The 26,079-nt window shown below is 37.5% G+C and overlaps 1 protein-coding gene across 1 annotated transcript in view; it reads right to left on the bottom strand.

The window, feature by feature from the left end:
- The window catches only part of metap1d (methionyl aminopeptidase type 1D (mitochondrial)), a 133,125-nt gene that overhangs the window by 63,160 nt on the left and 43,886 nt on the right, over positions 1 to 26,079 (bottom strand). Inside the window, exons 2-4 of the mRNA XM_059966647.1 lie at positions 3,477 to 3,637; positions 2,292 to 2,441; positions 969 to 1,117 (exon numbers count right to left, since the gene is read on the bottom strand). Coding sequence (XP_059822630.1) covers positions 969 to 1,117; positions 2,292 to 2,441; positions 3,477 to 3,637 — 460 coding nt within the window. The remainder of the gene's footprint in view (positions 1 to 968; positions 1,118 to 2,291; positions 2,442 to 3,476; positions 3,638 to 26,079) is intronic.

Here is a 26,079-nt window from a genome sequence, read left to right as displayed (position 1 = left end):
CCAGACTAAAATATAAAGAAACATACAATATAATGAGTTAACTTCTATTTTAGTACAGATTTTACAATTCATATGAGTCAGCCATGAAGCCTACAATCACAAACAGGAAAAAATTCTCCTGTCCCTGCAGTGTTTCATAAAGTTGTGATGGTGTGCATCACAATACATACTCTCTCCCCATGATCAATTTGGAGAGCTAGTGTTACCTTTTGTTATGTGAATATAGGCTCCAACTGGCCAACCCTCTACTCCCACTGAATTGTACACAAGATATCCATTCTTTCTATGCCAAATGGAAAACAGAAAGAGTTCATTACAAAAGTAGATTTTTGCCTAAATCAATATGATAATTTTCAAATTTCACATATTGTAATAATGAATAAAGAGGAAAACTGAAAGAAAAAATATGCCTGATGTTTTCCAGCGTTGCTAGAAGCCGCATCCCAGGAATCAAATAAGGACTGGAGATTCCATAGTAATACCATAGAGTTGTGATCCTTGGAAAGATTAATAAGCTATATTTTACAAGAGGCCAATGTGAGGAAAGAAAGCTGGAAAAAATCTCCTTCAACCCTTCTTTACAGCACTTCAACTTCAATAAAATTGGTGGTTCACTGTAACATGATGAAAAGTAGGAAAATTCAAATAGATAAAGATAAAATAGGAAAAAAGTATACATCAGCATCTGAAAATTAAATGAAAGATTAATAAAGTAAGAAGGAAATTTTCATTAAAACACTTCAGTGTAAAAAACTTTTTGCAACTACAATGTTACAGAGAAAAAAAATTTTCAGTGCAAACCTGTAAATTTGCTTTCTTCCTTGTATCATCTGCATTTTAGTCCAGAATTCATATTTGTTTATTTTCAAAAACTCAAATAGTTTATTAATCATTTGCACAAGAAATACAAGATCTCAGAAATGCAAGCACAAGATAACACAAACAGGCAAATTACCAGAAACAAATACCTGTCAGGTATGCCATGACATACCACATTGTTCACAGAGGTGCAAACGGACTTTGGGAAACCTCCATAACCCAATGGTGAAGGGTATGCATTATTTTTGATAGTTTCATTATGAACAATGTAATCCAATTGCTCAGTTGTCATGCCAGCCTAAAATATAAAGAAGAATAAACTTTATACAATCTGGTTTTAACACACTTTATGTTAGTAAGTATTATATAAAAATTATGCTTTTTATTGGGCAATTTAACCGTGAAGAAATACTGAAATTTTGGAAGCTACAGCTTCTTTATCCAATGATAATCTTTATATGGTCTATACCATTGAATACTACTTTGCAGCATAGATATTTTATAGGAGGATACCAAATACAAAAGGTCACGTGCTTTACATGAATAAATGACACATACTCTTCCCCACTTGAGACACTATGGTAGAAATTGAATATAGAAACTAATATTATCTGAAGAAGTAAATGACAAAAAATAATCAAAATTAAAGCATGATGCTTCTTTGTTACGTGCATTACATCATCAAAATTTGGTATTACAAAATATTAAGAGACATTAACTACATAATTTTGGCATTGGTACATAAAGTACAAGTAGCTCATAGTTTTTTGAGACTAATAATCCTTAATTCACTCCACAGAATTTATAACTTTAGCTATGCATTTCCAACAAAAGACAAAGATTTCCTCTTGGAGTTGTGACTTTCTCTTTTGTCCATTTGAAAAGTTATTGTCATGAAGTCAGAAGCCAGAGAATCTGACGAATGGAGGTTTTATATAATTGACTTTGTAAAATTCTAATTTCTAGAACATGGCATGTGAATAAAATTTTGAAAAAGAATGTATGAGTCAGTTAGGATTTTTTAATATGTCTTTATTTAGTTTGCACTTAGACCTGCTTTATATCTAAGTTATTACTGGCATTGTAAAAACCAGAACTTCATAATTCTGAATTGTTGACATCAGTTTATCACTTCACAGGTAAAAATCATGGGCACAAATGTTCTCTTTAACACTTAAAAATGTCCTCTGTAAAAATATGGTTTTCTTCTATAATCCTATATATGTAATAGAAATGATCCAGAGAACTGTTAAAACACTATTCCCTTATAAATGCAATCTTGTTTTGTAATCTGAAACTTTTCAAGTACAATTTAACTGCAAATTAGATGGGCAGTTAAATTATAAGAACAAGTTCATGAAAACAAAAGGCTAACTCTCATTATAAAAAATGAGGGCAGAAGAGGCATGAAGATACAGGCAAAATTGTTGAAATGTCCTTTCTCAGTTAACCTTCAGAACAACATATATTACCTTTAAACTCCTTCCAGCAAAAAGGAGGATCTGGCGAGCCAGTTGACAGGCTTGTCGAAGACCCTGAATCTGATCTTCATCTTTAATTTCGATGTAGTCTCCCCAGTCTGGTATAATGCCTGTCGTCACATAGTCTGGTTTCTTTATGTGCTTGAAAAAAAAGATTGAAAATGAAGATGAGAAAACTGGAGCGTGACAATGGGATCATTTTCTCAAAAAGAGACTCCTGCTTCATGGCAGTTTGCCCTGAGTGTTACAGTGACGACCCTTCCTGAGCCATCAGACAAACCCCAAGGCTGCTGCAATATTTCTTCAAATGCCCTTTTGAACTTAACATTGCCCACTTCTAAATTCCTAAGAACACTGTTAACTCAATGGACTAACAAGAATAGCAGCTTGCTGTTTTTAGCCTTTGGTCAAACAACACAAATGGGAAGAGCTTATTTACCTACTTTAGAAAAAAATGGATAAACCTTTATTAATTTTGATGAAATACACAGCCTTTTAACCTAAATTTCCTTTTGACAAAATGATTATTCATTGTTACTTTAAAATGTAAAATCCAAGTACTCAAACATGAAAATGTGCCTTAGCTATTTGATTCAAATTCACTGAAACTAGGATTTTTGTGAAAACAACACCCAGTAAGAATAATTACAATTTTAAGAATCCAGAATTCAAAGAGGCACAATTAAATATTTTAAAACAAATATAACTCTACATTTGATTAAACAAAACAAGCATGGTGTATCTCAAATCAGTTGATGAACCACCTTCATTATAATATTTTCACCATATTGAACCAGGAAGGTATTTTGCTTCATATTATAAACATTGCTAGTGCAGTAAAGTCATAGTTTTTGGTAAATATGGCATATGTTGTATGCCTTTAAATATAACATTCAAATCCTAATTATTTAAGTGAAATTTAATGAAAGGGAAATGTTATCTCCTCCACCACGTCCTTGTCTTCAAAACCATTATATGTTCTAAAATCTACTCTTTTCTAATATCCTAGTTGTACCATTTCTCGACCTTAACTACAATTACTTATTGAGTCTTCACCATTATATCTGATTAACTTGTGACATTTCTCATCTCACCTTAACCTCTCTTACAGGTAATAACAAAAATCAGCAGGGAGTTGTGTTCAAAGAGTAATACTGTAAGTCAATATCAGTGTACCTTGGGTACAGGGTAGGATGGTCCAACAACAGCTGGATGGACAACTCGGTAGGAGGCATGTTGGCGGAAGATACATTTTATCAGCTGAAATCCAAATGCTTTGAGATTCTGAGCAGTGCTGAATTTTGATGAGGATACTCTACAACAGACAGGCACACTTCCTGTCAACACAAAAATGAGATACATTGCTATTACTGGCAGTTTGCAATACCCTTTCTAGTTAATCAAGCTGCAGTTAATGCAACAACACCAAGATTCATAGATATTAAACTATTAGTCAGGCCATTAGCTAGGTAAAGGCCTCAGGCCAAGGACAGGTAAAAGGACTATGGGGTATTGATAGTGGCAGGAGTCAGAGAATGCAATCGAATGTAGGGGAATGTGTAATTGGTTACTGGGGAAAGGGGGGAAGGACAGCTCAGGAAACTATCAGCAACGCACCAGGAAAGGCTGCCATATACATTTACCATACACATATTTCAACAGGTTATCACCTTGAATAAAGAGGTTGGTGCAGGAAAGTATTTTCTTTATTTTACCTAAATTTTGAGTTTCTAAGTAATTTCTATAACTTAAAAATGTTACCTTGCAATTTTAAAGAATGCTTTAAACTTCTTAATTACATTAAAAAAAACTCTTTGAATATTAGAGATATTTAAATATAATTCCAAGATACTTAATGGAAAAAGCAAAGAGAATTATTTTGGGGAAAGTGGCATATCAGTGTCAATGGTGAAAGCCAAATAGCTATTTGCAGCAAACTCTGCCTCATGGGGTGACCATAACAGACAGGCATTAAGGCATTAGGAAGGTGAAGCTACAGGAAAATGGCAAGGACTGAAGAAGGGCAGCGGCCAAATTAAGAATGATCTGGCCCAATGTTTATTATCAAAGCTACACATATAACCTCGATAAAATAGGTATTCTTTTGTTAAAGTCTCCAACAGTACAGATGTTCAAGTCTCCTTCCATCTGAGATTCATGTGTTAAGCACCAGGAGTCTACTCCTCAGTAGATGCAATGAGTCTAAAATTGGATAAACTGGAGCAAATGTTTGAGTATCTTCTCATTCAAGTAACATTCATACAAATTGCACTTCCATGAACTTTTGGACTGTTTTAAAAAGCACACTGAATAAAAAGTTGGACACTCCCACAAAATTAATCATACCTTACAGTAAACTCTGAAAAGAAAGCTTTTAGTTGACTTTTAAAGGCATAATCATCATATTTTGATGCCTCTGAATATAACCTCTTTGAAATTTACTAAAACAATGACAATTACACACCAATTAATCAAGCAAGTGGCTCTATGTGGATTTTAGGTCATTTTGTGTTATTCAAGTCAGGTTACTTACACTTTATTTAAAAATAATTATCTCTAAGATGTATTTCAGAAAATAAAGATAATTTCTGCTTCATTAATTAAATTACACCCAGTAACCACTTTAAAATATATTGAGGAATATTCTTCAGAGCCTTTAAGGAACACATTTTTCAACATCATCCAAGTACAGTATGTTGGTTCAAGCCAGAATTTACTTTCAACAATATGCAGCTGAGTTTGCCAAAATTGAGAAAAAGACTACCACAACATCTCACATAATTTAGGGCATAATTTTGTATTCAGTTTTCTCAATTTTGTAGGAGTGAAAATGCTACCCTAGTAGGTTTTAAAACTATGTCAGAAATAATTTCTAACATCCTTGTAAATAGAAAAGAATTAATGAATGTATTCTACTGATAAGTTCCAGCTGTCAACTTTATTTCAGATTTTCAGCAATTGTAGTGTTTTCCTCTCTTCCTCTGGCACCTCTGACACTTGCATCTCCTCCAGACAGATTAGCTATACTTAATGCTCTTACTAAGATGGCAGCATTACCATTTGTATCACCTAGTCCTTTCTGGTCTCCAATCTATCACAGACTCTCTCTCCCCTGTTCTCCCCACATCTCCCCTTTCTCTGTAACTTAAAGCATTTATTTGTTCTAAAGTAAGGCCATTAACCTGAAATGTTTCTATTATTTCTCTCTTCACAGATACTGTGGGAGCTGCTGAACAATTCAGCTGTTTTCTCTTTTCTAATGGATATAAGGAATATGATGCCTGCAAGGTTAACAAGAGATCACAATAAAATGTGTGACACATTGGCAAAAAGGCTTTATCAAGGAACATAGAGGAATCCAGTATTAGCCTCCCACGAGAGCTTCATGGAGCTTGCACCAGGAGAGAAGAGATTTCTCTGATGGGCTCAATCACAATGCAGTCTCTGAATACCAATGTCTCCTCATCCAATAGCAACACAAATGAATGGTACAACGGACTCTCAGAAAACATTGTCTCAGAAAGGCAGCATTATTAAGGACCTCCAGCACCCAGGGCATGCCCTTTTCTCACTGCTACCTTCAGGTAGGAGGTACAGAAGCCTGAAGGTACACACTCAGTGATTCAGGAACAGCTTCTTCCCCTCTGCCATCCGATTCCCAAATGGACATTGAACCCTTGGACACTACCTCACTTTTTAAAAAATATACAGTACTGTTTTTTTGTACGATTTTTAATCTATTCAATATATGTATACTGTATAAAGTATACTGAATAAGATTTACTTATTTATTATTATATTTTTTTCTTCTAGATTATGTATTGCATTGAACTGCTGCTACTAAGTTAACAAATTTCACACCACATGCTGGTGATAATAAACCTGATTGTGCTTCTGAATATTCCATCAAGTTCCCTTCACAAAACTCTCTGGTTCATTCTGTCACCTCCAACCCTTCCCCTATTCATGCCAACTGCCAGAGGTTTAACAGCTGCCACTTTATCACTTCCTATTCCATCATCCAGGGACCCAAATAGTCCTTTCAGATGAAGCATCTTCTTCTAATCTGGTGGACTGTACAAGGTGCTCATGATGTAGTCTCCCTTACCCTGGAGAAACCAAACAGACTGGTTGACCAATATGCAGAACACCTCCTTCAGTTAAACATGACATAAACTTGAGGAATAACACCCCACCTTCCATCTAGGCACCCACCTGTAATATTTTTACCTCTCCACAGATGCTTTCTGATCTGCTCATATGTCCAGTATTCTCTTTTGCTTTACATTTCCTGCAAATGCTGTTGACTAGCTCATGCTTTTCTTATATTATTTTACTCATACTGATCTTGTCCACCTCTAAGATAGGTGGCACTAAAAGCATTCTGTGTCACCTGTACAATTTGAAGCTCTGTTCTATCATGGATATTCCCCTTGGTCTCTCCACCTGTCTCCCACGTACAACTCAAGACACATTTGTTTTCCCATTTCTACTCTCCATGGAAGTTGCCCAATATCCATGCTATTGCACTTTCTGCTTTTATTTCAGTCATCCAACCTCAGCTTGCTGCAACGTAAGCTAAGTTGACTTTCAAATCAGCATATACACTATCACTGGGATCAAGCAATTTATCACTAAATACTAGAACAGCTACCATAGCTATCCACCATGTACACATGGAACAGCAGTGGAGTTGGCCACTCTCAGTATGATAGTATTTGTTATCCCCTGCCAACATTTACTGCTATTAGATAGCCAAACTGGACAGCACTCTGAAACCAGATCTTCTAAACCCAAAGCAGTTTTAAATTAACACACACAAAATGCTGGAGCAACTCAGCAGGTCAGGCAGCATCTATGGAAATAAATAGATAGTCGATATTTTGTGCCAAGACACTTCTTCAGCTTTCCAGTTTTAAATTGTCCTTCAAGGCCACCTATTGTTTCCTCTGCTGGAAATCAAGTCTTGGTATGGACATTTGGATGCATAAGGAAACAAAGACAAGCTAAAGCTAAAATAGGGATGGTAGAGATAATGGTAGACACAAAAGCAGCATTTTATTTTGTTTGAAATGTTTAATTTGTCTTAGCTTTTATTCTGGATTGTGCTGTTAGATATTATGACGGAGCACCATGGTAGCACAGCAGTCTGCGTGACACTATTACAGCTCAGGGCGTCGGATTTCACAGTTCAATTCCAGCTCTGTAAGGGGCTTTTACGCTCTCCCCGTGACCACATGGATTTTCTCCGGATGCTCCCTTGCACAGCCCAAAGATGTACCAGTTAGTAGCTTAACTGGTCATTGTAAATTGTCCTGCAATTACATTGGGGTTAGGTAGGTAGGTTGCTGGGTCGTGCGGTTCATTGAGCCAGAAGGGCTCTTTCCACAGCGCATCTCTATGTCAAAAAATAAATAAATATTGGTCAGAGGTATGGGATAGCTCGGACTACTAGTAAATGGGAAATTGATTCCTACTGCCAAAGTATGCAATGCAATGAGACCAGAACCAAAGCCTTTATCTCAGAAAAGTTGTCTTTTTTGACATCCTTCTGGTTGATTTTAGTTGTGTGTGCATAATACTCTTACCAATGTAGTGTCTAATTTGGTATAAAACTAAATTTGATACCCTGTATCGTCAAGATGCACCTCTAAATGCTTGTTTATAACCTCACCCTTCAGAAACTAGCACATACATCGCCCTTGCCCTCTGCACAGGTTCCATTTCTAACTGACCTTCTTAATATCACAGAGAAATAACATCTGAGCTAGTGTCACTCAGTGAAAAGCAGAATGGCTTCAGTTTTCCCTTTTATTGCTTTATTGCCTTTCCAACTAATGTTCTTTTACCATTGTATGGTTAAGGAGGAGTTTTTGCCAACTTTCAAGTAGAAAGGGATTGAGGAGATGGGGTAAAGTAAGAGATGCATACAAGGGGTGATTGATAAGTTTGTGGCCTAAGGTACAAGGAGATGAGTTATACAGCTCTCGTTACACACACATGCAGTTTAACTCTTTGAGTGATTATGCAGGAAGTTTCAAGTTAATAACTCATTTCCTTCTACCTTAGGCTACAAACTTATCATTCACCCATCTGTGGACACTTTCTTGAGGTCCAAGATCCGTATGCTCCACGACTGCTGGACTAAGTGTGTACATGTAGGAGGGGACTATGTTGAAAAATAAATGTGCTAGGTTTTCTAAAATTGACTCCTTCTACCTTAGGCCACAAACTTATCAAGTACCCCTCGTACTTCTGCCATCTGCAGCTTATCAATCAGAATGAGAGAAATGTGAGATGCGAGTATAAAGATTAGACATCAGTATGCCAGCTTTCTCCATTGCTTCACTCCTATTGTTGCTCATGTAATTACCAAAAGCCATTCTAATAACAGAGCACTAACTCTGCTATGGCGGGGGGGGGGGGGGGGGGGGGAGGTGGACATATAGTGTGCTGCCATGTAACTGCTGCTAACTTCAGTGGTGCATTATCATTTTTGTAAATAGAGAAAGGATTAAAAATGAGTGTCACACAATGTATTCAGCTGAAATGCTTGTCACTGAGAGTAGGCAGTCTGATCAAGCTGTAAGGCATTGGTGTGAAATCTGCAGCAGTACTGAAAGTGAAGCTACGAGTACATGAACAATATATAGATATTATTGGTAGGTGTGTGACTGGTTGTGATGTATTTAGCAATGTCTGAAATATGAGACCTAGCAGTTGTAATCTAGCATATGAAAATGCACTCACTAATTTAAGACTACATTAAGCCATTGAATTTCTTGAGGTTTTGCTTCCATAATCCTGGGAACATGATCCCTGACATTTCTGCCGTTGCCTTTTGCTTTAATTGCCCACCAAGATTTGGTCTTAGAAGCTTCCTAGATCCCTGAGCAGCAAAGAGAACATCTCTCCTGATCTCTAGTGTCCCAAGGTGTCCATTCAGCACTGGAACACTTTCCATCCCCTCCTTTCTCCATTAAATTTGCATACTTCAGGTCATTTGAAATCTCCAAAACTTTTAATCAAATTCCTACTTTTTGCACCACCTGCACTATGGAATTTCAGTTTTGAAAAATTGTAGGTCCTGGCCCAAGACATCTGTAAAGTTTGTCACACTGCTCAGTAAACCATTTTCTGATCTAAAACATACTTCCAAGTGGCCAAAGAGAATTTAATTTACTTTTATGATCTGAAGAGAAACCAGAGGATATGTGATTTTGTACTGTTGTTTTTGAAGTCCATATAAGACGATGTCTCCGGAAACCTCTGTAAATCTTTGATATAAAGTTATCAGCTCAGAATGCTGATCTGACTCAAAAATAAGCTCAAGCAAAATTTTTCTTGCTGATTTAATGATTTACTGACATCACACAATAACTAGTGTGAGCCTGTAATAATACACTACAGATTTCCATGTCTTACTTTTCTTTCATATAGAAGCAGTTGAATACAGAAAAAGAATTTGTTCAGAGGAAATGTAAAAAAAACTCATACGGATGAGGCTTTGCTGCTGTTCAGAATTACACTGAGAGTAGAGTGTAGATTTAATATAAATGGAACGCAGCAGAGGGAGACATTATCATTTGCTGAAAACAAAAGTGAATACAGATGCTGGAATCTGTAAGAACTCAATGCGTCTGGCAGTTTCTGTGAAGCAAAAGGTATACCTAGATGTTTCCAGTCGAAATGTCAACATTCATGTTTCTTTTCCAAAGTTGCTGCCGGACCTGTTCCATTGTTATTTTTTTTAAGTTTACTGTGTTTATTTCCCGAGATAACTTTTCAAAACTATCAGTGTTCAATCTAGGGGCGACTCATGCAGCAGCAGAACTCTCAATGGATACAATGAAATATTCTCGTTTCAGCTTGATACAGCTAAAAAGCACAACTGCTTCCAAGGTCAATACAGTCAACAAAGATGTCTTAATGCGTTTAAACAAACTATCGCTGCTTAAAACAGACGGAAACAATACTGATTGTGGATGGATGCGTCCTTATAGGATTCCATGTAGGAAGCATGGCTGCAGGTCAAGGATACAAATGCGTTTATGGAAACGGGGTTTTAAACTCCTCATACCAACTATCTTGCTGGCAAATGTGCAGTCTCTGGTGAATAAAATTGATCATCTAGAGTGCAGAATCAGAGGGACATTAGGACCGTGTGTGTTTCACAGAATCCTGGTTAACCCCTTCCGGACCGGATGCAGTGATTCAGATCGACGGGTTTACTATACACCCTCAGGATAGATCTATAGAGTCTCTCAAAAGGAGAGGTGGAGGAGTATGCCTCATGATCAACTCTTTTTGGTGCACAAATATATCAGTGCTGTCCTTTTTATCTACCGCAGGAGATTTCCGGGATCATTTTGGTAGCAGTATAAATTCCACCACAGGCCAATGTCAATCAGGCTTTAGATGATCTGAGCAATGTGATCAACATGTACGAAACAGTGCATCCTAACACCTTCACCATCATTTTGGGAGATTTTAACCAGGCCAGTCTGAAAAAAAAATCACTAAGCAATTACCATCAACAGATCACTTGTAATACGAGAGGAAACAACACACCGGACCATTGTTACACCAGCATCAAGAATGTCTACCGTGCTATTCCACGCCCTCATTTCAGGAAGTCTGTACTTCTACTCCTTGAGTATAGGCAGAGACTGAAGTCTGCAGCACCAGTAGTGAGGACCAAGAAGATATGGACAAGGAAACACAGAAGGTACAGAAGGCTGAAGGCACACACTCAGCGATTCAGGAACAGTTTCTTCCACTCTGCCATCCGATTCCTAAATGGACATTGAATCCTTGAAAACTAGCTCACTTTTTAAAATATATATTATTTGTTTTGCACAAGTTTTAATCTATTCAATATACATAATTGATCTGATTTATTTATTCTGATTCTGATTTAAGGGCAATCAGAAAAAAAACTCAGAAAATGCTAAAAATACTCAGCAAGCCAGGTAGGTTCTGTAGCGAGAATATTAAGAGTTAATATTTCAGGTTGATGATTTTTCAGATGACGAATTCCATCTCAGCTGGTGGAGAATATAAATTTAAACTAAATAAATCTAGAATTTAAAAAGCTTCAGTAACAGTTAGAATGAAATTATTAGGTTGTCTTAATAACTCACTAATGCCCTTAGTGAAGGAAACTTGCCAGTCTGACATGTATTTGACTCTGGATCCTCCAAAGTAGTTTACTGTCTTTTCAATCCAGGAGTAATTAGGACAGAAAATAAATAATCACATTGTTAGTGACATCTACCTCCTGTGAGTGAATAAAACAAACTCCAGACCAACCTGTGCGATTGATTCTGAACTGTCATTTAAAATGGCCACTACTCAGAGGGTAAGGAATGGACAATGTCCCTGCTGTTGATGTTTACATATTGTGAACAACAAAAAAAAACTGGCTGGAGATCCATTTCACTTCTAGATTATGTCTTTAATAACTTCATGAGTTGCCACTGGTTATGTCTGCAAGAAATCTTAGTTTTTTTTGATATCAGGATAAAATTCTTAGAAAACTATTGTGTTATTCCAGGATGCTAAGTTTATTTCAATTCACAGCAGTAACTCATCCATCCTCTGTGATTCTCCTTGTTTTCATAAGATTGAAGAGTAACATGATAGCAAGTCAGCTTAAGCTTGGGTCACAAATCAAACAAGAACGCCCTACAATGTTTAATTTTGGGTATCTTATATGTCAGGCATTATTCCTATTTGAATCATATTCAGATTAGAAACTGGGGATCAATCCCAATTTCTGCTTCAAATATAAAAAAGATTCTGAATAGGGTTGCATTTCTTGATTGTGTTGCTATTTTAATATTCTTGAACATATTCTAAAATGAGAATGTCTGCTCGTGCTTTTTGGATACCTCCCAAGAGATTTCAATTGAGGAAGTCGGCGCAAGGAGGAAGCATCTTTTTCCCAGAAGGCCATAATAGAAGACTGAAGTAGTAGAAAGGTCAGTGACACCAACTTCATCCCCAGGACATGGGTCCAGTTCAGGAAGTAGTTCACTGTCTGCCCAAGGATAGTAAGGGCAAGTACAACTTTTCAGCAGCCTTCCATTAACTTTGCAAGTCACAAAGAGAGCACCTTGTTGGAATAGTAGGGTTAGAAAAACATTTTTAAAGTGCTCTGGGTAAGAAATGAATGGAAAGAAATAATTGAATTCGCAAAATATTACACAGAATTATTCCTTCCCATAAAAAATTATGCCAGATTTTTAATGCATAGTTCAGGTTGTTCTACTTCCCAGCTCTTTCTTAGCAGCTTTGTAATCATTATTCCATCAAGTACTTTTGCCAGCAGTGATATGAGGTTGTAGTATAATCAGGTAGTCTGCTAGGTGACTTGGATGTGAGGCTTTAAACTCAGTACAAACTGAATGGTTTGATTCATTTTAGTGAATAGCTGAAAAAAAGCTTGGAATCTTTCAAAAGAGCATGCAATGCCTGAAAAGGACTAAAATTATTGTTCTGATGCTTAGCTTTAAGGACGAATATCAGTCAGGGAATTCCACATCATTACTTCCAGAAATGAACCAGTTTTTGCATTCATGATGTCAATAAAGGGCAACATATAAAATGAGAGAGGAAAAAGCCATTTGGCATCTCAAGCATGCTCTTCGACCTTTTGAAACTCTGCCTCAGATACACTGTTATCCTGTCATATCCCCACACTCCTTGATTCTTCCAGTAAATAGAAATCTCTCAGACTCTGATTTGAACATAACCAATGACTGAGTTTCCATATCCACTCTGGGTAGAATTTGAGTGAAGGAATTTCTCTTTATTTCAGTCCTAAATGGCATCTTATTTTGAGAGCGTTTTTATTTGATTTTATTTAGAGATACAGCACTTACCAATTTTTTGAGCCACACTGCCCAGCAATCCACCAATTTAACCCGCGCCTAATCATGGGACAATTTAAAATGACTAAATACATTGATGAAGGAAGAGCAGTAGATGTAGTGTGTATGGATTTCAGCAAGGCATTTGATAAGGTACCTCATGCAAGGCTTATTGAGAAAAGAAGGAGGCATGGGATCGAAGGGATATTGCTTTGTGGATCCAGAACCGGCTTGCCCACAGAAGGCCAAGAGTGGTTGCAGATGGCTCATATTCTACATGGAGGTCAGTGACCAGTGGTGTGCCTCAGCGATCTGTTCTGGGACCCTTACTCTTCATGATTTTTATAAATGACCTGGATGAGGAAGTGGAGGGATAGGTTAGTAAATTTGCTGATGACACAAAGGTTGGAGGTGTTGTGGATAGTGTGGAGGGCTGTCAGAAGTTACAGCGGGACATTGGTAGGATGCAAAACTGGGCTGAGAAGTGGCAGATGGAGTTCAACCCAGGTAAGTGTGAAGTGGTTCATTTTGGTAGGTCAAATATGATGGCAGAATATAGTATTAATGGTAAAACTCTTGGCAGTGTGGAGGATCAGAGGGATCTTGGGGTCCAAGTCCATAGGACGCTCAAAGCAGCTGCACAGGTTGACTCTGTGGTTAAGAAAGTGTACGGTGTATTGGCCTTCATCAATTGTGCAGTTGAATTTAAGAGCCGAGAGGTAATGTTGCAGCTATATAGGACCCTGGTCAGACCCCACTCGCAGTACAGTGCTCAATTCTGGTCACCTCACTACAGGAAGGATGTGGAAGCCTTAGAAAGGGTGCACAGGAGATTTACAAGGATGTTGCCTGGATTGGGAAGCATGCCTTATGAGAATATTTTGAATGAACTCGGCCTTTTCTTCTTGGAGTGATGAAGGATGAGAGGTGACCTGATAGAGATGTATAAGATGATGAGAAGCATCGATTGTGTAGATAGTCAGAGGTTTTTTCCCAGGGCTGAAATGGTTGCCACAAGAGGACACAGGTTTAAGGTGCTGCAGAGTAGGTACGGAGGAGATGTCAGGAGTAAGTTTTTTTACTCAGGGAGTGGAACGTGCGTGGAATGGGCTGCCAGCAACGGTGGTGGAGGCAGATACCATAGGGTCTTTTAAGAGACTTTTGGATAGGTACATGGAGCTTAGAAAAATAGAGGGCTATAGGTAACCTTAGTAATTTCAAAGGTAGGGACATGTTCGGCAGAATTTTGTGGGCCGAAGTTGCCTGTATTGTGCTATGGGTTTTCTATGTTTCTATGACAAATGAATCTACTGACTGGTACTTCTTTGGACTGTGGGTGGAAACCAGAACACCTAAAGGAAAAAGACATACATACGTGGGAAGAAATGTAAAAACTTGCTTACAGAAGACTTTGGAATTGAACTCCAAACTCTGATACCCCGAGCCGTAACAGTGTTGTGCTAACCACTACACTACCATCGTGGCCTCTTGCTAAGAGTTCTATAACCCTTAGCAATAGATAACATCCTTTCTACATCTACCCTGTCAAAGAATCTGCTCCATTTCTCATTCTTTTAAACTTTAGAACACTAAATCTCACCTCAAATAACAGACCCTTCATCCCAGAAAATATTCTGATGAATTTTCACTGCACCTCTTTTTCAACTAAATGCTCTTTTTAGATACAGAGATCAAAGTTGCACATGAGACTCCGGGTATGCTCTCACCAAGGCCCACTGTATCTGTACTGTACAAAGACATCTTTACTCTTCTATCCAAATCCTCTTGCAATAACGGCCAATTATTGCAGTAGTATCCTACTTTTCACTCACCTGGTTTCCCCTATGACCTTCTAGCTAGTTCTCATGTCCCTCCCCCCACTTTTTGTACTGGCTTCTTCCTCCTTCCTTTCCAGTCCTGAAGAAGGGTCTTGGCCCAAAATATTGACCCTTTCTTCATTTCCATGGGTACTGCTTGACCTGCTGAGTTCCTTCATTATTTTATATGCATTGCTCTGGATCTTCAGTATCTTCAGAATTTCTTGTATTTATAATATGTGCCTTGCTAGTTACCTGCTTGGGTGGCATGGTAGATACATGTCTCTTTCAAAGGAGGTGTAAGGCACTCCTTCCATACACTAGCCTGCAGGTCACCCTTGGACAAGGTGTAGCACCTGCAGCCCCCAATCAGGGTCATGTGAAGCCATGAGAGCAGATGGATGTATGAGCAGCTGGTGCACATCACAAGTCCTGGTTTCGCGACCACTGACGCAAGGCAGACAATCCCTGAAGAGTATTGATAATGGCTGGGGTCACACATCTTGTAAAGACACTGCCAAGAGAAGGCAATGGCAAACCAAGAACAATCATGGTCCAAAGGCTATGATCACCTAAGTCAAATGCCAAGGCACATAATGATGATGAGATGCCTGCTACACTGGCACTCTAGCTTTCAATGAAAAGGATACTCATATCCTATTTAATACAAATAATTCCCAATCTCTCACCATTTAAAAAAAAAACATAGCATTCTCTGATTCTTCTACTGTGGCAATAACCTGTCATTTCCCAAATTGTACCAAGGGTGGAAGGAGTGAATTATCCATCAGCTGTCATTTACTCAGCTGGCTCATTTTCATTTCAACCCTTACATCCACATGACTACTTACATTTTCATCTGGTTTAAGATTTTCCAGATCGCCCTTTAAAAGCAGGAGCCCAAGCATTGGTCCCTGCTGTAGTCCACAGGTCACAGTTTGTGGAATACAGCAAGGATTAGTGCCTGGGTTCATGGAAAGAAGGTTCCAGCATCCATACTCCTGGAAGAGTACTTCACAGCAGTGGAGTAGGCAGGAATTCATTCTAGGTACCAGAACAGCAGATGCAATCCAATCAAGTATAATTTTTAAACCAGGGTGCAGGGGCATGAAGAGACAGGGAAATGGTAATTGCCAATCAGACTTCAGAGCCAATGCTTTTATAAGTGATCACTCTTTATATATTGATCCTGTTTCTCTGGGTCAAGCTGCTGTCTTTGAAAAGTGCTAGTCAAAAGTGCTAAACTCCAGACTGAGAAACCAACTATAACTAGTTTGATTTACAGTAAATAAAAATATTACCAAATATCGTTATTTGACATTCAAGAATCTCTAGAGCAATCGAGACAAAATGATCTGCTTTGAATGGAACCCATCCACCACCATAAAAATTCATTTGGCAATATGTGACCGCAGTTTGTCCTATCTATAACATACAATTCAGTGTGCTCTTCATGACATTTCCCAACCCACAATCTCTACAGATAAGGACAAAGGAATATACAAAGTGCTGGTTCACTTGCAATTCATACAGCATCTTTCCTTTGGAATTATATCAGTTTCTTTTATTCTTACTGAGTCCAAACCTTACAGCAATGCAACAATGTATTTTAAAAGGGTGCAGAAAATTAACTAAATGAAAATATTTTGATTCCAACATTGCCAGTGACTAATCTTTTATACTTTAAAAATAATTCATTAATACGAGCTTTTTTTTTCACCCCAAGGGGGAATGCAAATTCTGATGCACAGCAGAATGCCATGCCCTTAAAATGCCTCTCAAAATTAGTTGGTTTCCATAAAAATTTACCTTCAGCAATAATCATATTATGATCTTATACTGATATAGTTCTGTACACTATCTTCTCGAAATGCATAACAAGTCAAACAATTACAGTATACTTACTAAATTTGCTTATATGATTTAAAGCACATTGACTATTAAAATGCTGCTGAGAAGGGCAAATTTTCATCTCAATGAAATACAGTCATTATCCATCACTACATCAATCTCCAAACTATTTCCTCTCCAATTTCCACTCATGCCAGACATTTGAATTTACTTTGAGGAACCCCAGGTATAGTGACACATTAAGTGCTGGCACCCAGATACTGAAAGCATCTTATTAATGGAATGATACTTTAATTAATTGAGAGCAAAACAGTGCGGTGTCAACCCAATAGTTTCAATGTAATCACTACTCATTAATTGTAATACAATAAAGCTAGTAACTTTTAGGAGGATTAATTAATTCTGCTATTTGTAGAGTTCACTGATTCATTGCTGTTATCCATCTAGACTTACCAATAATTATGGATTAATTAAAAGCAAACTGTAAAAAACTATTAAAAATGAATTAGGGAAACTAATAAAATTCTTTGAACTTTAGAAAATATGGCTTTATGTAAACAGGTAACTTATCTTAAACTTCCTTTCAAGCAAAAACTGCTTTTTTCAAAAGTTATTAACCTGAAAAGAGTCAAAGTTATTTGTTATCATAATCTTGGGATTATGGGAAAGTATTTTTCATATTAGTAAACATAAATGAACACCCATTTAATAGAATGGTATTAAATCTGATTCTTCAAAATATAAACAATCAAACTTTGAGAGCTTTGAAAACAAATTTTAATTCAAAATTACAACAGTGTTTTTGAATTATAAAAATAATACTCAGTGAGTATTACTGAGTATTAATACAAGTTTTCAATTGCCATTGTTTTTCTATGACAAAATGGGTTACACAGATTACCTTTGCTAACTTTGGGTTAAACAGATCTCAAACATTTGCAGCAAAACATTGCTAAGATGAAAATCAAAAGCATATTGCAGAGTTGGCCACTATTTTATTACAGTTTACTTTATCAATCTATAATCAATTACAGCTATTTATCACATTTTATTTTAAAGAATTGGGATTTTAGCCTTAGATACCAAATTCAAATATAATGCCATCAATAAATTTACTTCAGAAAAATAACATTTTAAATAGTTGTCTGTAACTTCCCTTTGCCCCAAAAGTTAAGAAATAACGGCATTTCAATTTGGGGAAAATAGTGATGAAATCACATATCTCATGGGAGCTTGGAAATAATGTGGGAACATTCTGGAACTACCCACACATTTCCTTTCCAGGGAAGAAAAATCTTAATATTTCTGTGGCTATTCTGAAACCACATCTTCACAACCCATTTGATACATCAACATCATCAATCATTAGTGACAGCTGGTCATATACCACAATGCCTCACAATAAGCCTCCAAGAAAATACTAACATCTGGACATAACAAACATACTGCAAGCAGTATTTTTCTAACTAACAGATTTGTTTCCCCTCCAAACTTTGTTAGAGAATGCAGATACTAAATTTATCTTATTGCTAAGGTGCATTTGTTCAAATTGACTAATGACAAAGACTACATTTTCACAACAAATTGGAGTTGTTGAATAATTGTAATACATGTTGCCCGAGGGTAGATACACTTATTCATCCAAGTAGAAAGCCAAGAATTCTTCAAATTTAACTAACAGTAAATTCATGCTGTTGATAAATTGTAATGAGTGTAAACAAATAGATAACAGTTTTCAGAGAAGAAAAACAAAAATAGTTTTTAAAAAGCCTTTTCTTTGATTGTGATAACCTGCTGAGGATATCTGTAATAAAATAGATGAATTAACAATTTACAACAAAAGTTAACAACAAAGATTTACATATTATATACTTCAGTTGGCTGTTGAGGCATGAGTTTCAGGGTTAGGACTAGAGGCTGCCTTAAACAACAGTGCATTGACATTGCAGTGTCTGCATATTTGTGCTGGTCATGCCATCATCAGCTTTCTTTTTCAGAGGTTAACTGCTCCAGCAGCCAAATAAAATACAGAGACAAGCATGTAATTATGTAGATAGTCAAAGGGCATGCTCCATTTTGAAACCTATTTGCATGGTAAAATCTGCCCAATTTAGTACACCGGAAACAAACAAGGAAAGGGACTCATGTCCAATATCCCAGATTCCAGATGCTTTGTGCAGTTTCTTTTGTGAAATGAAACATATTCACATCAGGCCATTTGTCAGAATCTTACATGATAAAACAAATTAAGTCACCCTTTAATAGTGGTAGAAGGTAAATTGGATGGTGGAAATTACATAAAGAGGCCAGAATGACCAATTGGCAAACTAATTTAGAATGGTTCATGTACTTTTTTGTGCTTTACATGCTTTAAACAGGCATTGGTTGATTAATATCACCATAAAACTACACACTAAGGAATAAAGTCTAATCCTGTTAACTAATCATGAATGAGTTTAATGAACAAAATTTAAAGTGTCAGATACATTTCCTGCTTTTTTATTCATTTCTTTAAACATGAATCACTGCATGATTTTGCTACATTTAAAAACTGCATCTATTTTATCACTTAACAATGAATACACTTGTGGATAATTACATGACACTCTTTCAAACTCAAGTGAGGAATGCTGCATAAATTTGTAACTTAACAGGTCACAGCTTGGTTACTGAATACTTCTTCAAAAGTGGAATGAAACAATATTTTACTGTTAGTCACTGACAATGCAAAAGATATATCCTGTTCAATTTGCATAAATTTCTCAGGAATAATTGCTAACCAGATATTGATTATTTTATAGGATTTTAAATTAACATTGATTAGTTAAACTAAATTCTGAACATTTTAAAACAGATTAATTATGAGAAAACTCATAATTAATGTTACAATTAATTAGTGTTACAATTTCCTCAACAAGGGAGCTATGGGTTCATTTTAAATGTTTTCAGTATCTAAAAGCAAAATAAGTACATTTCTAAATTATTTTAGTGGACCATTATTTTGGTCTAATATCGTTTTTATATTCGTACATAGTTTTGAGTTAATTTACCGTATACAGCAAATTTTTCACAGTACTGAATATTTTTATATGGTTTTATTAGAGGCAAGTACAACCCATAAAATTAATTATTATTGGCAAAGTAACACAAGGGATTCTTGTTCTCTTTAGAAATGCTTGGCATCTATTATGAAAATCTTACCTTGGTTAAAAAACCTTATATACTTCAGTAATCTTTCATGCCATTAACCAATTACTTCAACTCCAAATTTCAAATCAAAAGCAACACAAAGATTGGTTAGAAGTGAACTAATGCATCATAAATATAGCAGCTATTATCTCTTGATAAGAAACAAGATACAGAATACATTATTTGGTTGCTGAAGCTAAAGTATTCATGTATGTCAGTTGTTTGCTGTATTCATTCCTTCACACTTAGATACACTAAAGTCAATGGAACAGAATTTATGGAGGTAGATAAAACTGGCACCTGATGCTCTTTATCTGTTTGGTGCTGGTGGCTAAAAGCTATCTTCTCCTACATAATTTTGTTGATATTCAAAAATGTCCTTTTTCACATTGGGAGAAGTATTGCATTTGTAACTGGAAGGATTATTCTACAGATCTAACATGTTACTTGTTTTTGAGTACTAATTGCCTATGAGAAAATGTCTTCTTGAACCTTTGCCGTCCTTGGTGTGAAGATACACACCACCACCCCCCCCACCCCCCCGCCCATGATGCTGTAAGGTATGATTCTAACCCAGCAATAAGAAGAAAATATATTTTCAAAGTAGGGTGGCATGTATCTTGAAGAGAAATTTGCAGGTGCTGGGGTTCAAAGCCCCAGCTGCTCTGATACTTCTAGGTGGTAATGGATACAAGCTTGGGAGGTCTGATTGAAAATGGCTTGCCAAAGCAGTGAAGTGCACTTTCTAGATCAGGGGTGTCAAACTCAAATACACAGTGGGCCAAAATTTAAAAATCGGTACAAGTCGAGGGCCGGACTGGTTCAGCGTTTATTGCAAAACTTATTGAAATGAATTTATTACACATATTAACCTGGAACTAACAAAGCTTAGGTTATTGCCTACAAAAACAACATTGAACATTAAATAAATAAAAAATCAGTTGCATTTACTTCTTATGGCTTTATCTGCAGCTTTTCCGGAGTAATTTCTAATGAAAACATTTTTCCACAGGCTAACACTCTGTGATTCACACTAGTCTAAGCCAGATACTTGGCATCTCATCTTGGATGCAAGTTCATCAATGTTTGGAGTCAGGCTCTGAGCTGAGGAAATCCTCAGAATTGAGTGAAGGTGTTCATCAGAAAGACAACTCCTGTGTGATGTTTTGTTTATCTTCATCAAAGAGAACAGTTGTTCACACAGATACGTGCTGCCGAACATAGAGGGCATTTGAGCAGCTTGGGTACGCAGCTGGGGCATTGTGTCGGGAATGAAACGTAGAACCTGTGCAGCGCCCACCGAGTCATACTTTGCCCTGAATGTGTCACTACATTGGAGTTCAATCAGCTCCATTTGTATGTTGGTTGGTGCGCTTTCCACGTCAGCTGCAAATGGATTACTGAGCAGTTCAAATTTGCTTTTTTGGGCTTCAAAGTCGGCAAATCGCCGTGTGAAGTCGGCACCAAGTATGCTAAGTTTTTCAGCAAACTTTGCACGTGGGAACACTGCGGTAGAAACATGCTCTTTCATAGTTTGGCAACACGGAAAATGGCTCAAGTTTTCTTGCTGCATCTGCGTCTCCCACAGGCGCAGCTTGGTTTTAAAAGCCCTCACTGCAGCGTATATGTCTGTGATCACACGACCCCGCCCCTGAAGCTGCAGGTTGAGCGCATTGAGATGGCTCGTGATGTCACACAGAAACGCCATTTCACAAAGCAACTTTTTATCCCGGAGCTAGGTTGTGTCTTTCCCTTTGCTTTCCATGAACTGACAGATCTCCTCACGCAACTCGAAACATCTTTTCAGCACTTTTCCTTGGCTTAACCATCGCACCTCTGTGTGATAGGGCAAATCATTATATTCTGAACCCAACTCCTTCAGAAACGACTTGAACTTGTGGTGATTTAAACCTTTGGCTCTTATGAAGTTAACTGCTCGTGTTATGGTGCTCATTATATGTTCCATTTTCAAGGCTTTGCCACACAACGATTCCTGGTGTATGATGCAGTGATAAGCTGTCAGCTCACCTGCGCCATTTTCCTCCCGCATCTTCTCCCGGATCCTGCCCACCAATCCACTCTTTTGACCGCACATCGCGGGCTTCTGTTTCTTGTCCAGATGCTTGTATTTGTCGTGGTGTTTCATTTCATAGTGTCGTCTTACGTTATATTCTTTAATTACAGCCACACCGTCTCCACACACAAGACAAACAGGTTTGCCCTTTATATCTGCGAACATATACTCTGCCTCCCACCTGCCTTGAAAACCCCTGTTTTCAAAGTCCACCTTTCGTTCAGCCATTTTTGGGGTGAGGGATAGCTGAAAGTTGACCACACGTGACTAGCATCATAAGGATGCTGATGAGAGAGTAAGGCAAGCGCGAGCAATGCACTGGCAGTGCATTGTGGGATTTGTAGTATTAGTGGTGCATGCAATATACCGGCGGGCCAGCTCTAATAGAAAAAAATTATTCATTAATGATATTCAGGAAATAAACCAGGGAAACCGAATAAACACTAAAAACCCTGAAAACCTCATACCTGAATAAACTCAGCATTAGCCATATCATATGCCATAGACGCTTCGATTACTGGGGCCAGCTTTAATAGTAATTAGATATTATCTCGCGGGCCAAAGATAATTCCACCGCGGGCCGGATTTGGCCCACGGGCCTTGAGTTTGACATATATGTTCTAGATGGTACACATTGCAACTATGCGGCAGCAGGAAAGAATTTTCAAGGTAATAGATGGGGATACTAATCAAACAGATTAATTTCCTGTGGATTGTTTGTAGCTGTACTTATTCAGTCAAGTGAAATGTATGCCATAATATTTCCAACATCTGCCTAACAGATAGTGAAAAAGTTTCTGAAGTCAGGAAGTGAATCACTCAATGCAGATCATGCCATCCAGGAGTCACAGTAAATATCGTAGCCACAGTATCTATGTGGCTGAATCAGTTAGGTTTCTGATTAATAGTGACCTTAGTGATTTGCATAATATGATAGTTAGGGATCAATCATTTTGCTTATTTAGCAGAGTTTAAATGTGACAAGGGCACATGTTAGGCTTCCAGAGGCCAGAATTTCTGAGGGGATTTGGAACCTCAGTCTTCAGTTAAACTCCTTTCCTAATATTTTCTCTGGCACCCAGAAACTTTTCTTTTTTCAGCATAATTGCTTTCCCTCCAATCCAAACCTGCCAGTTCTTAATCAAGGAGGTAATAATATCATATGAAGAATTGAAGAATAGCCCAATTGAGATTACCTAACAGGCACAGAATGACAATGGAACTAGAAATCTTTTGGTGTAAGGACAGGGCAGCTTCTCATTAATAGGGTTTGTTCAATTATGCTCTGCTGACACTGTCAGAAATTGAAGCCTTGATATAATCTGACTATCATATTTTACATCATGAACTGATAGACATAAAAATTTCCTACAGTAATAAAATCACGGATACCGAATTTCAATTATCTGAAAAGACTAAATAAGTCAGGTCTCTATTGCACGGTATAGGTAAACAGATTCAAGAGTTATGTTCAAAATAACAAGGGGTTTTCACAAGAACATAAGAAATAGGAGCAGGAGTCGGCCATCCAGTCCATCGAGCCTGCCCCGCTATTCAATAAGATCATGGCTGATCTGTCCGTAAACTCAGCTTCATCTACCTGCCTTTTCCCCATAACCCTTAATTCCCTTATTATGTAAAAACCTATCTAACTGCATCTTAAATATATTTAGTGAAGAAGCCTCAACTGCTTCCCTGGGCAGAGAATTCCACAGATTCACTACTCTCTGGGAAAAACTGTTTCTCCTCATCTCCATCCTAAATTTTCTCCCCTGAGTATTGAAGCAATGTCCCCTAGTTCTAGTCTCAAAACAACTTTCCTACTTCTATATTATCTATCCCTTTCAAAACTTTGTATGTTTCTATAAGATCCCCTCTCATTCTTCTGAATTCCACAGAGTATAATCCCAGGTAACTCAATCTCTCTGCATAGGTTAACCCCTTCATCTCTGGAATTAACCTGGGGAACCTCCTCTGCACTGCCTCCAGTATATCCTTCCTCAAGTATGGAGACCAGATCTGCACACAGTATTCCAGGTGCAGCCTCACCAGTACCCTGTATAGTTGCCGCACGACCTCCCTGCTCTTGAATTCAATCCCTCTAGCAATGAAGGGCAACATTCCGTTTGCCTTCTTAATAACCTGTTGTACCAGGAAGCCAACCTTTTGCGATTCATGAACAAGCACTCCCAAGTCCCTCCGCACAACAGCATGCTGCAATCTTTCACCATTTAAATAATAATCTGCTCTTCTATTATTCCTTCCAAAGTGGATGATCTCGCATTTACCAATGTTGTACTCCATCTGCCAGATGTTGGCCCACTCACTTGACCTATCTATATCCCTCTGCAGATTCTCCACATCCTCTGTGCTTTTCCACTCAGTTTAGTGCCATCAGCAAATTTTGCTACACTACATAGGCCCCTCTTCCAAATCAAACTGTCTCCAATAATAGGATGATAAACAGTAAACACAGTATTTAAGATCTAGTACAATGTGAGAAAAATTTCCTTTATCAAAAAATGTACAGGTGCACATCCCTTTATCTGAAATTCTGAAATCCAAAAAGCTCCAAAAACCAAAGTTTTTTCTGCCAACAGCTGATGTCAGGTGTCAGGTGTGACGAGGCCACCAGACGTCAGTTGTGGCTCAGTGTTCGTACTGGAAACACGTGCATTTGCTGTTCGCTGATATTTTGTGTTCACTGTTGACTTTGTGTTTAATTTCACTGTGAAAATGTCAAAACGAGCTGCAGATTCCCCTATGGGGAACAATGAGAAAAAGAGAAGGAAGCATCTATCATTATCAATAACGCAGAAAGTGGAGTTATTGCAAAAGCTTGATCATGGTGTGTCTGTGCGGCGTCTTACTGAAAAATATGGTGTCGGAACTACCATTGCATATGATTTAAAGAAACAGAAAGACAAGTTACTATAGTTTTATAGTGACAGTGACAGAGACATTCTACATTTATTACAATAAGTCATTTACCATGTTTTTGATTCGGTTCATTTGAAGCTGTATATTTTTATTTTATTGAATGTTTTTGTTGGAAATAATTTTTTTTCTTGTCATTATTCCCTAAACAATACAGTATAACAACTATTTACATAGCATTTACATTGTATTAGGTATTATAAGTAATTTAGAGCTGACTTCAAGTATACAGGAGGATGTGCATAGGTTTGGAATTCCACTGGGTCCTAAAGTCCACCGCACTATGACAGGTTAAATAAGGGACTTGAGCATACGTGTTTCTTGGTATCCGGCGGGTGTGTGTGTGGGGGGGGGGGGGGGTGGAATTTGAAATCTGCAAAATTCTAAATTCCGAAATGCAACTGGCCCCAAGGATTCGGATAAGGGATTGTGGACCTATATTATGATTTTAACGCCAGTCTGGATGGATTGAAAAGGATGGGTGTTGGGACAGTTCTATGACATTTCCTCAGTTTTTTGCTACACTGAGGCTGTGGGCCTTCTCTGGGCTTCATGTCTATGGACTCACTTTCATTCTAAATGCTATTTGCTTACTTTTATTATTTGCAGGACTTGTTTTTTTTCCTCTCTCTTTGCACATCTTTTTTTAACGGATTGTTTTGGATTTCTTGTTTTGTGGCTGCCTGTAAAGAGACAGATCTCAAGCTTGTATAATATATACATACTTCAATAATAAATGTACTTTAACATTATAATGATCTGGAAATCACTAAAAGAGTGGTAGAAGCAGATGTAATATTGACTTTCAAGAGGTAAAATAAGGTTTTCTTTTAAAAACTTGCAGGCCCGAATGGAAATATCAGTGAAGTCGAACTAATTGGAGAGTTAGAACTGGTCTGAAGATTCCTTATACTTTGTTACTAAAACTCACATATCTTTGGCTTTGATGCCATCAATTAGATTTCTGTAAACTTATATTGAAATTAAGCACACTAACAGCCATTTCATTTCAACAGTCTAGATAGGTATTTAACCTC

This window comes from Hypanus sabinus, chromosome 4 (genome assembly GCF_030144855.1).
Source record: "Hypanus sabinus isolate sHypSab1 chromosome 4, sHypSab1.hap1, whole genome shotgun sequence".
Taxonomy (NCBI): Eukaryota; Metazoa; Chordata; class Chondrichthyes; order Myliobatiformes; family Dasyatidae; genus Hypanus; species Hypanus sabinus.
This window is presented reverse-complemented; position numbering and strand designations above follow the sequence as displayed.